Source organism: Pithys albifrons, chromosome 20 (genome assembly GCF_047495875.1).
Source record: "Pithys albifrons albifrons isolate INPA30051 chromosome 20, PitAlb_v1, whole genome shotgun sequence".
Lineage (NCBI taxonomy): Eukaryota > Metazoa > Chordata > Aves > Passeriformes > Thamnophilidae > Pithys > Pithys albifrons.
This window is the reverse complement of record NC_092477.1, coordinates 13,490,176-13,502,139: the sequence shown is the minus strand read 5'-3', so window position 1 is coordinate 13,502,139 and position 11,964 is coordinate 13,490,176. Positions and strand designations below refer to the sequence as shown.

Genomic DNA, 11,964 nt, shown 5'->3' with positions numbered 1-11,964 from the left:
AAAAGATAAGTGATTTACCTAGAGACTCATCTATGTAATTAAAAATGATAATGCACAGAACTCAGGTTATGAAGACCTGGATATACCATGTCTGAGAACAGAACTTAACAATTTTTTCCATAAAATTTGCATTAAATAATTTTAAACAAACGCAGAGGCTTGGCACATCAGAAACAACTGAACATAAGAAATTTGGAACTTACACAGTGAGGTTACTAGGAGGTATATTGGCAGAATCACAGATTCACAAAATTTCATTTTTTTTTGATTCACACAACAGAATCCAGCTTGCACTAGGATCTACCTACTGTAGTAACCTCACTGCTATAAACTGTGAAAGGCCTTATTTTTTCCTGTTTCCCTCATTATTTCTCATTGTTTCAATTATATTCTTAATTCATCCCTCCCCAAAAGTACTTCTCAGACAACACTACACTGCCTAAATATCACGTGCAATACATTTACACACCTATCATTAGCAAAAGGTGAGTTTATACAGGAAAGAACTGCACCACTATGAAGAATAATTCTAACAGCTTCAATTCTCCTGCAATCCTCCTTCATTTTAAGAAGCACCGTAGAAATAGTCCTGCAGCAGCACTCTTGTAGAAACTTAGGCTGCTCTTCAGTATTTTTGAAATATCTCTGCCTTTTTCAGAAGAGTAAAGAAAATTCTGTCAATTAATACATTATCTATGTATCAGGAATGAAACAGTGGAGCTCTACCCACAGCACTTTAAACAAGAAGCTCTCTCACAAAATTAAAGTTACTTCAGAAGGCAACTAGTTATTCCTTTAACCTGAAATTATTTTCTAAGAAGTTTCCATAACTCATACCAAGTTTTCAATATGTTTTTTTAAGTATGGCCATGAGGGATGGCCATCACATTTATCAAATAAGAAATATTGTAGATAGGCAGTGCTTGCTGTTATCCACAGCAATTTGTGCTGGGGCTCATGCCACTCAACATATTTGTAAGTGACCTGAAAATGGGAGTGAACAATGGAATGAAAATCTGCTGATGACATTAACTAATTCAGTGGAGCAAAGAGAAGGGCTGACTAAGAGGAACTGCAAAGGATTTATGAGACAAACTGCTTGGACAGTGAAACAGAAAATGAAAGATCTACAGACGGTGTTACACACAAGGGGAAAACTGTCCTAACTTTCCATATTAAATGGAAGCGCAAACCACTGGCAATAAAAGCATAATCTTGGGATTTCAATAACAGTTCCTGACTGCAACTGAACTTAGAGCTAAGAGAATGTTAGGAATTATTAAGTAGAACACAAAAATTTCCTGAAGTAACTGTATAAATCTTGCATTTCTACCTGGAATTTTGCAGGCAGTCTATGTGCACTGTCTCCTGCTAAAAAGAGGGATCCAGGACTCAAACACTGCCTTGGCAGGTTGTCAAGGATGCCAAGTGGCACCTGCACAAGGCTTGATCAAGTAATCCAAGGACTCTTCCTTTTGGAAGACAGGTAACTGAACACTTAGTATGAAGGCGACAGAGATACTGACTCTAGTCCATCATGTCAGGAGTAGCTTCAAGTTGCATAAGGAACCAGGTAGGGTTTATTTAGTGAAAGTAGAAAATACCATGTTCAGTTCAAGAAAAGAATGTAGTACTGGACAGAGTTGAGAAAATCCTGTCAGCTGGGTGCTGAGCATGCAAGGAGTTTACATGTGTTTAAAGAGAGAGTGAAAGAGTTCACAGAGGGATCCATTGAGGCAATGGGAGCCCCTAAATAGAGACAGCAATTCTGGCCCAGGAAGCCTGATAATTCTCAGCTCTTGTTATCCAGGTTCAGCGATTTAAAAACATTAACTCTTTTTAGCTCCACTTTAGCATCACACTAAATCACAAATAAAGCCATAAAATAATTATATTGAACTACATTCAATAACAATAACCTGAATGCAGAAATATTCCCAGGTGAAATACTGAAAAAGTAAACGGTTCACCAAATGGCTACATGGTGCATGTTACAAAAGAATACGACATAGTATCAACACTGGATAGCATTTTAACTATAGGTCTCATTTCTAATATATTCTTATGTTGCATTACACATATTTATTCAGCACCCACGAGAAATAATCATTCCAAAAGTACATAAACATCTGTATAGCCTAAAAATCTCAACATGACCTAATTTTTCTACGTAGGAAATGGAGTGAACTGTACCTTCCATATACAGTACTCTTCAGGTGCACAACATGGTACATTAGTACTTGTCAGTCAATGGGCTACAGGTAAATAAAGCAATTGTTCACACTCACCTAAATATGGAATTGTAGGAACCATTTTTAAGCTTCTGATGTACTCCCGTGTCCTCTTGTAATTATCTTCCTTAGACAGTAAATAGTCCAACTTCTCAAAAGTGGTCTTGTCTTTCCGATTCAAAAGCTACAGAGAAAATGGAGATCATAAAATTTTAAAAGACAAATCCACACAAAGCTGACAACAATCAATAACTTGTTGAATCACCCAGAGAAAGAAAAGTCAAGTTACGATTAGATTCATTATAATCACCCAAACCAGCATAATGTTTGAAAACGTGATACCTGTGAAAAGAAGCAATTCAGCACAAGTCACAAGCTATACCATTATTTCTGAATAAAGTGTCAAGGATTCCCATATCACTACATCAGTTTTGAATAACTCCAGCAATACTAAAGTTTTAGAGAAAAGGTATTCATTGTAGAGTCACCAACGTTCTCGTAATTTACCAGAATTGCTAAAATCCTCTTCATTTAAAAGTACAAACAGCAATGGAAAATGCTCTAAATAAAAGCAAACTGTGCCATTTCAACTGTGCCTTATTAAAGGTATGACAAAAAGATTTGCAAGAAAGTATAAGGAAAGTAAACCATTTTGATATTAAATCTACATATTCTATTATTAGACTTACTAGAAAAAACATAAAAACATTCAGCAATGCAAAAATTCTAAAGTGCTAAAGACTGTAAAGTAAACATGAAATACACAACTGCAGCAATAAAAACACATTCTCTGTTTCAACTGGTTTAAGAAACCCCAACAATATTTTGAAGATGCTTTTAAAAGCCAATTGAGTCAGAGTGAGTGGCTAATAATTACTGTGCACTGGCTTCTTGCCCGAGTCCCTTCTGACAGCAGACAGTGCCCCACAGCACATTCCTTCACTCACTCCTTCCTCTGGAAAATTCCAGTTCTTGTATTAGTTAGCTTGTAAGTCTGGTCATTAATAAAAAAATAATATAAAAAGGACAAGAATTAAAATATTTCAGAAAAACCTGTGCTGCTTTCTTTTAACCAGCACTGACAATTCCTTGAGGCCCTGACTCTGCACTGTACTTTATTTTTGAACTACTGTGCCTACAAACAGCCTGACACCTCTTTAGGCTGAAGTCAAATTAGTCACGTACTTCTTTTCACATGGAAGTAAATTTTCCTGTTTCAGTTCCAACTTCAGCAAAGCTGCTCAAAACAGCAGGCACCTTTTTATTACTTTTATTATTTTATTATCTTTCTTTTTTATTGACTACAGCCTAACTCTGAGCAATCAGATTATAAAAAAGTTACAAGCATTTTAAAAGCTTGATAAACTTAGATAAGTCTAAAATACAGCCATTGTTATTTATAAGTTCTGAACAGTTAATGTGATCCATGCTGGATGGAATACTAAATTAATGAGAATTACCTAATCCTTTGTAAGGTTGAAGATTATATATAGCAGGACTAAGTTATAATTGTGTATTCCTCTTTAAAGAAATATTTAAGTTTACTGTAAGTTTTGCTTAGGAATTTTGCCTTCAAGAGATGGAGCCTCTGAAAACAGAATTATCTAAGTTTTAATTTCTAAAATAAATAAAAATTTAAATGGATTGTACAATAGTGACAAAATCAATGCTTGTATACTTGTAACATGCCTTTTTTCTTTTAGGCAACATATTAAATGACACACTATGTTTTGGATAATGGGACACTGATACACATTCTGTACAAGGGTCTTCTAAGATTACTTATCACCTAAGTACTCTTACACACATAACCAGTGGCTTCTAGAACAGAAAGAAAAACAGGAAATTATCAGGGAAAGACTGTTTACAAACATGCAGTCAAAACTCTACTTTCACAAAACACATAACTGACCACTACTTATGCTACCACAGAGACAAGAACATAAAAGAATCTTCTTCCAGAGTTTACAACTCAGCAAATTCTGCAGAGTTCAAAAAAGCTCAGAACTCAAAAGCAGACAGAAAAGACAATGGTCAAGGCAACACTTACAGCCCAGGTTTTGGTCAGCCTGAAGATTGGTGCACTTTGCAGTGCTGACACCACAGACATCAGAGAATGAAGGTTATTCAGTTCCAGAAGCTTCTGAGGAAAAGGAATAATAGCTTTTAGCAAATGGAAAAGGGACACAGAATTAATTAATCTCAAAGTTACATTATTAAACCATGATTTTTTCATTAACAAAATACAACATTTTCATCAATGACTGCAGACAACAACATTATCCAACACTGTCATGTACAAAATTCTTAAGACCACTTTAAAAGTTGCCAGTTTCACAAATATACCCATCGATGAGAGGCATTTCAGTTGTGAGAATACAAACTGTATTTGATTCTGTTATTTTCTGAGGCTGTTCATTCAGGAACAGAAAATGAGAAAAAGTTATTTGATGTATTGTTCTTGAAAATTAGTGCAATTGTGAAAATTAAAAATTAAATCAAGACAAAAACATTAACCAAAGATGCTGATGACCCTCTCAGAATTAAAACAACTTTTGATTTTGTAATCTGTTTCCCAGGAAAAATTTATCTCCCTTCAATGTTCTTTACACTTACTCTGTGTTGACAATTATTCAAAACACATTGACCTCAAGCAGACAGTGCTTGGGAATAAAGCTGTCTCAGATGGTAATGCTTGCTACAATATAGTTCCAGTAAAATAGAAAAATGAGAATTGCTGTCATGTAGCTTTCTTGTACATTTAAAAAAGAAGCTGGAATTATCCTTGAGTGATCCATTTACTCATTGCCCAGAAGCACTTGAGGAAGATCTGGACTTTATTGAGGGAAAAGCAGGAAAGAGAGGAAAACAAAGAGAAAAAAAGGGGGCAGTGTTCCTCTTTTTGCAGGAGAAAAAGAAGCCCAAACAAATACTACAGCTCTTATTTCTAAAAATAGCCCAGACCTCCAAGCTGACCGTCCTCCAAGTACTTGGACTACGTATTTGTGCCAGGAACTTATTCAGATAAATTTTCTTCTATGAGCACAAAAATACTAAGTAAACTGATTGAAATATTTGCAATACAAAAAAGTTGTTTTGCATACATAGAAAATATTATTTAAATTACCTACACACATACATAATTTCACACACACAAGATGAGCACTTTGATCCAAGTGCTGTGTCAAGTGCTGCAAAAGAGAATGACCACGGCCCATGACGCAGATATGTAAGTAGAAAAGAACAGTTGTCACACCTTCATCCTGTTCATGTGGTACAACATCACAGATAGGCTAAAACAGAACTTTACCCTCTGCAATCCAATAATGGCTCATAGGGGTAGTGGAGAAACAAATAAAAAGGAATTAACAGTTTGAATTATAAGAAATTTGTACTTACTTTAGCTATTTTCACAAAATGGCTCAGTATTTCTGCCCTTATTTTTAAGGTCTGTGCTGTTAAGATTTCTCGTACAACCCAAAAACTGACCTATAAAATAAACAAATATAACTTATTTTATTTACAAAATATTGACTTCATTAGATGTAATATTTGCAAACTTTCAAGATGCTATAGGGAGAAAACAGGGCAAAGAAAGAAGAGCTCTGATCCCATGAATTCTCATCTGTATTACTCCAATTGCCCCACAAATGAGTGAGGCATAACCAAGATAACTAAAGGAACAAGTGAAACACAGGAAAAAAAGAAAGGAACAGAATGGCAAATGTTGTACCTTGACAGAACAGTAAAATACATTAGAACGAATGGCTTAGAGGAAAAACATGAAAATGTGGACAAAGCAATTGAGAACAAGAACTGTCATTTAAAAATCTTAATCCTCATTTGGAAAGATGGTCTTAATTGACAGGAGCAGTTCTGTTTACAGTCAAAGACAACTGCCAAGCAGTACCTGTTCATGACTGTAATCAAATTATTTACCTGGTTAAACCTCCTAGTAAAGGCAACTATATTTGGAGCAAGGATATGTTTTTCTTTCTTATTCCATCCACAGCTGGCTAGTTCCTAGGAAACACATTTAAAAATTGCATTAAAAACCAGAAATGAGTTCTCCTTAACACCAGTTCTAAATGATTTTGTTCTTAGAAGAACAAATTTCAATCAAAATGTTGTTCAACTTTCCAAATGTGCACAACTAATTTTAGACGTCTTTACAGGAAAGGGCAGAATCAGCCAAAGAGAATTCTGCCCCTGAAAAGCACTTTGTACATGTTGATAAATGGAATATACTCTACAGATCTGGAGGTCTGCATGTACCTGTGTGAGCACCAGGAAAAGCATTTCCAGTTTCAAACACATTTTGAATCACAACCTCCAGCACTTTAACCTTCTGCAGGTAAAAATGCCAATTTGCATTTGTCAAGACACAGATTCTCCACATTAACAGTCCACATCTGGTCTTAATGGGACTAGAAATCTTACATTTATGTAGATAAAGAATCTCAGACACTCTACTAGGGACAGCAAAATCTACCTTGGTCAGAAGAGTAGAAGTCAGTAACCTAAGGATATTATGCAGTTGCCAGAGTTAGTGAGCAACAATGGAAAATCATCTGACAAGGTTTAAAATTTGGACTGGACAGGAAGGTTGATAAGTGATCCAACATACCCTTGCTGAATTTTTTTATACTGCTAAAATACGGTGTGTTCTAGAACACTGTCTCTTTTTTGTGTAGAAGGATGCTGGCAATTTCCTCAATGCATGCAGTGACAAATCAGTGTTTTGTTCTGCTATAAAATTCTATGGCAAAGATGCTTCATAGCGACTAAAGCAAATGTAAATTTGCTTTAAATACGAGTATCTTATATTAAAGCTCCTCAAGCAGGAATCATGTGATCCTTGTACCTTCTGTAGTAAATAATTTATTTCTTCAAAATAACAAGATTACATCCTTTTGCAAATTTATCATATTCTCATAACTACCTTTATTCTTAATTTCTGAAGTTCTTATTTCTGATTTTCAAATGCCTATGTTAATTTTGATCACTTTTGTTAAACAGGCCTCAAGCTTCTTTCTGTACCTTTCTTAAAACATTAAAAACTTAAAGAACACTAAGACACTTATTTTTAAGGGACTGGGCTGATATAGTCCCTCAGAATTGAATCTTAAACGTGATCATACAAATTAAAAAGCTTACCAAGTGGCTGATGCAGCCCAAAACACAAGTTATGGCCAGAGGCACGAGTGGAACTCTGAAATCTGATGTGCATTGAAAAATAGCAGCAGAAAGGAAGAGTAGAGAATTTTTACATTTGATAAATTTATCTTGGAGAAACACTCAACCCAAAGCAGGATGGCAAGACTTCCAGAAAAGCACAGTCATCTCCTTTGGCAATAGATAACAAATCAGAGTAACTCAGGCTGGGTTACAGATTCACAGTGCTAACAGGAATAAGCCTACAAGAACATTAGTGCAGTGCAAGAAGGTGAGCATTTTTGAATAAAGCATTATTTAAATGGTTACATTTCCTCTAGCACTGAATTCCAAAGATGCAAGCAGACAGTTTAAGAAAACCTACCTCTGGCTGTATAGCTTTAAATACTGGCATATCCATCAATGTTATCTGACTCTGAAAGAAAGACAGAATTTTAAATCATGTAATATGAACAGCTAACAATGACATATGTCCGTCTGCTCTTCAGTAACTACAAACCATTTGCACACTCCTCACAGACCAGAACTGACCAGACTGTTTGGCCGCTCAGGTCAGGCTGATGTACAAGCAAAAACTCCCCATCCTAAGGGGCACCATATCACTCCCTGTTGTCCTCAGGCAAAGGATTTCAGCACCTGCACCAGACTAAGGGGACAAAGCTGTGCTTGAGCGTCTTCCTCTCATGTATTAGAGCCCAGACAGTAATGGCAGGCAGAATGATTTGCCTTTCACACAGAGAACAGCATACACTTCACAGTCACTAGGTTGAAGGGCAATAAATTATTATGTGGTAATTAGTTAGGGCTGGAATATGCTTTAAGGGGGTCATACACAGATTTTCAGTCCCGCAGAAACAAAATTAAATTTTTGGTTTCTCTGCAGGTTGATGAGGTGTTAGTTTTTCTGCTCATGATTATAGGTGGCAAATGGAACTAGAGAGAAACATGTCACAATCATGAAAAGCTGTATGGCTACATACATGTATGTTTATAAAGTCTAGCATTAAATCAAGAGCCTCATCAACAAGCTTCCACCTCAAGACAACAGCAGTTGGAATAGAAAACCAATCAGCTTTAAGTTACAAGCAACCTTACCTTGACTTTATCATTTTACAGACACAGTTCCAGGTTAACCACAAATGTAGGACTACACTCTATGTTCTGGGCTGTCTTTGGACTTAGTATTTGTACTGTGATGAAATCAGACATACTTATTGTCACATGATTTTACAGTCCTGTCTAAATTGTGGCTCTAATAATTCTGAAGGCAGTCCTTGGCCATGGATCAGCAGAACTTGGGCGAACAGGAATTATTTACAACTGAGTTGATGCAGATTTGCCACCCAAATATTTTTATAATTTTACCTAGCAACAGCTGTGCACTAGTGTTCAAAAAGACCCTTCTGAATCTGTTCCAAAGCGGCAAACTTACAGTACTAAGGTATAAGGTAGGCCTATCTCCAAGACTTTTTGTGAACAGGTATTACATGAACTTTTGCTAAGTAATGAGACATCATTTTGATGCTCAGAATATTAATGAAGACATTCAACTAGGTGCAGTAGCTTTTATCCTCACTCCTTTCTGCTCCCCAGCACATTAACCTGCAAATTAAAAAGAAGGGGCAAGGACAAGAATTGCACTGAATGTTTGCCAAAACTGCAGTTCTACTTTCAGTTTAGCACTGAAAAATCGGTATTAAGAATACAAATTGTTTCCTCTCTACAAACTTCTTCCTGATTTTAAGAAAAAGATTTTTCTGAAAAACTGATGTTTCAGCAGAAAAGACGAGTATTTCGGGTTTCAATTTAAAAAAAAACACCTGTTTAGTGGATGTGGTCATATTAGGTCAAAGGCTGGACTTGATGATCTTGCAGGTCAGTCTTTTCCAACCTTTAGGATTCTATGATTCTATAAGTAACATCTTTAAACCTATGCTAGGATCCTCTAAAACACTATTAAAAATTCAAAAGGCTTCATACAGAAAAACAAATATGCTGTGTCAGGTCAGTACTGAATAATTAAATCCCAAGACATGTTTATTTTGTTAAAGTTGCTAATAATAAGAAATTTGTTTTCAAGAACTCTGGAAGTTCATTTCAAAGTTTTGGGTTTTTTTAAGAAGAAAGGTTTTATAGATTTTTCACTACCCTGCAAGCCCTGAATGCTACACAAGCTTAAATGTAAAAATAACATTTCTACTTACAGCAAACTCCTCAGGAGTTACTTTCAACACATCAAATACAACTGCATCGTAGCTTTTATTGGCATAATCTGAACTTCGCCCTTCCAGAGAATCTGAGCTGCTACTACCCTACAAAGGAAACAACAGCAGGCTTATCTGTAGAATGATGAGTTACATCTCAAATTCAGAAAATAAGTATGTGTAAAAATACTAAGCAATGATAAGAAAATGTATGAACTCCAAAAAGTTTCAGACACCGAATTATAAAATTTAGTTTAGCACTGCCCATGAATGTTTCTTTCTTCTGCAAACCAGTTTTAAAGTCACAAACTAAATGAAAGAGCTGTCACACAAAAGGAAATGTGTTGGGATTTTGAAGACTCGTATTCAACAGGATTTTTTAAATATGCAAGGTAAAGAGTGAGTAGATCCAAGTCAAGCTGCTCTATCCACAAAATTACAAACAAGGGAAAATTGACACATCCTGAAATTTAACTGGGAAACTGATTAGGAAGCCTGACACGAGTAATGACCAAATCCAAGAAGAAAATAAAGGGGAAATAACAGAAAGGCAGATAGGTATGCTGTATAATGAAAGTGCCAAGCCAGCATTCAGAAAGAGAAGCGCTGCCTCAGTAGCTACAGACATGAGGGCAAAGGATCAAGATTAATACAGCCTTGTTAAGACTCCCAAAAGATTTTTGATGTGGTTCATCACTCCAAAGACATTAAGCCCCAGCATAAAGACTGTTCTTGCAATGATAAATAATTAGTTACAAGACAGTTGTTACAAGCCCTGGAAGTAAGTTAATCAGCAGAGAATTATGCATAGATAAGTGGTGTTTATTATATATTCATAACTAGGAAAAGAGTGTAGACTTGTTGAAAACCATGAATCTTCACTTTATTTATTTGTGGCAAAACAAACCCCAAAATCTGGCAATGAAAAACTGAAAAGGGTCTTCACAAGATATGATTAAGTTTGGAAAAGGAAAAGAGAAAATATATAATGCATTATGAATATGCTTCTTTATAAATCCACGGTGGACCCAGCTCTGGAATACATATGCAGTATTAGTCTGCATTTTAAAGCTGGGAAAAAGTACTGCCAATCCCACATTTAAAATGTGTGCTTTCCTGGTCAAGGTTTCCTGTAGCTAATTTATAATATTACATCATAATATCAGAGGAAAGTAAACAACCAGAAAAGCTCAGTAGGGAAGTAATTTTCAAGCAGTGCTTCTGTGGCTCTCATGGAGCTGTGCACAGCAGCTCAACAAGGAATGCAGCAGTTTCTGGAAGCAGCACAAAAAAAGCTGCATGGTCTCTGAAATATGCAGAGTTAATGTGAACAAAAATCTTAGAGCACTTTCTTACTAGCAGACTAGTAAATTTCAATAAAAGAAGAAAAAAAGGCTTGGATATTTCTGACTGTCTCAATCTTGATGGTACATTACTCAAAAATAATTAACAGCTCTAAGTTACAGAATAACAGGTCAAAAATGCTATTTAAAACTAATCAAAATGAGTAATCATCATCACCAACGATGAAAAAAGTGGCTGTGAACACTGAGAACCACAGAGTGTTCTAAAATTACTCCGCTGTCATGTTGGTCCTTTTTCTTATGAACAGTCTAGTATTTGACCAGTAGTGGAAAGGGCTGCTGTGAAAGCTGAAAAGTCCCTAAATTTTCATTTTGATAAAGGAGCTAATAAACTTCAAGGACCTGTACCTCTGGAGTGGCAGAGGTGACCATCACATCAGCCATGAAGTCATTCCTTTTATACATGCTCTCCCCAAGATGCACGAAGTTTCAGCTCAGCCAGCACTGGTTGAAAACAGAAAACAGAAATTCCTGCAAAGCAAATGTATTTGTGGAAATAAGTAAAATTTATAAAAAAACCACAACACACACACACAGAGACACACACACAAAAAACATCAATACATGAGATTTCATTTTGCTTTCTCAGAGTAATGAACTTAGAAAACAAGTTTATCTTAGGAGATAGATTATCTTTTCTTTTCCAGGTACCAACTGTGAAGGGAATACAACTAAATACTGCTAAAGCCATGCCAAGTCCTTACACCCAACTTCCACTCCACTTGAGAAATACAAGGGAAATGGAGTATTCTTTGTCATTTACATTGACAGATTATCTATGAAGCCCCTGCTAGGCAGAATGCATCCAGAAACTGCAGGTTACCAAGAACTGCTTCCAAAGCTTCCGAGTCAGCTCAAGCTCTGGTTCTCTTTAGACTGAGCAAACAAACAGCAGGGTGGTTTCATCGTTCCACACACACACAGACAGGAGTCCCACAGCCACCACTGCCACATGGACTCTGACAGCAAGATCCAAGTTGCTCAAATATG

At 36.0% G+C, this 11,964-nt stretch overlaps 1 protein-coding gene across 2 annotated transcripts in view; it reads right to left on the bottom strand.

Moving 5' to 3' along the window:
- Positions 1-11,964, bottom strand: part of RALGPS1 (Ral GEF with PH domain and SH3 binding motif 1) — a 76,047-nt gene that overhangs the window by 55,631 nt on the left and 8,452 nt on the right. For both annotated transcript variants that reach the window (XR_011699505.1, XM_071574625.1), the window contains exons 4-10: positions 11,323-11,445; positions 9,611-9,718; positions 7,771-7,821; positions 6,171-6,254; positions 5,631-5,720; positions 4,282-4,374; positions 2,289-2,415 (exon numbers count right to left, since the gene is read on the bottom strand). Coding sequence is in view for 1 of the 2 variants with exons in the window: in XM_071574625.1 (XP_071430726.1) it covers positions 2,289-2,415; positions 4,282-4,374; positions 5,631-5,720; positions 6,171-6,254; positions 7,771-7,821; positions 9,611-9,718; positions 11,323-11,379 (610 nt within the window). In the remaining variant the exon portion in view is untranslated. The remainder of the gene's footprint in view (positions 1-2,288; positions 2,416-4,281; positions 4,375-5,630; positions 5,721-6,170; positions 6,255-7,770; positions 7,822-9,610; positions 9,719-11,322; positions 11,446-11,964) is intronic.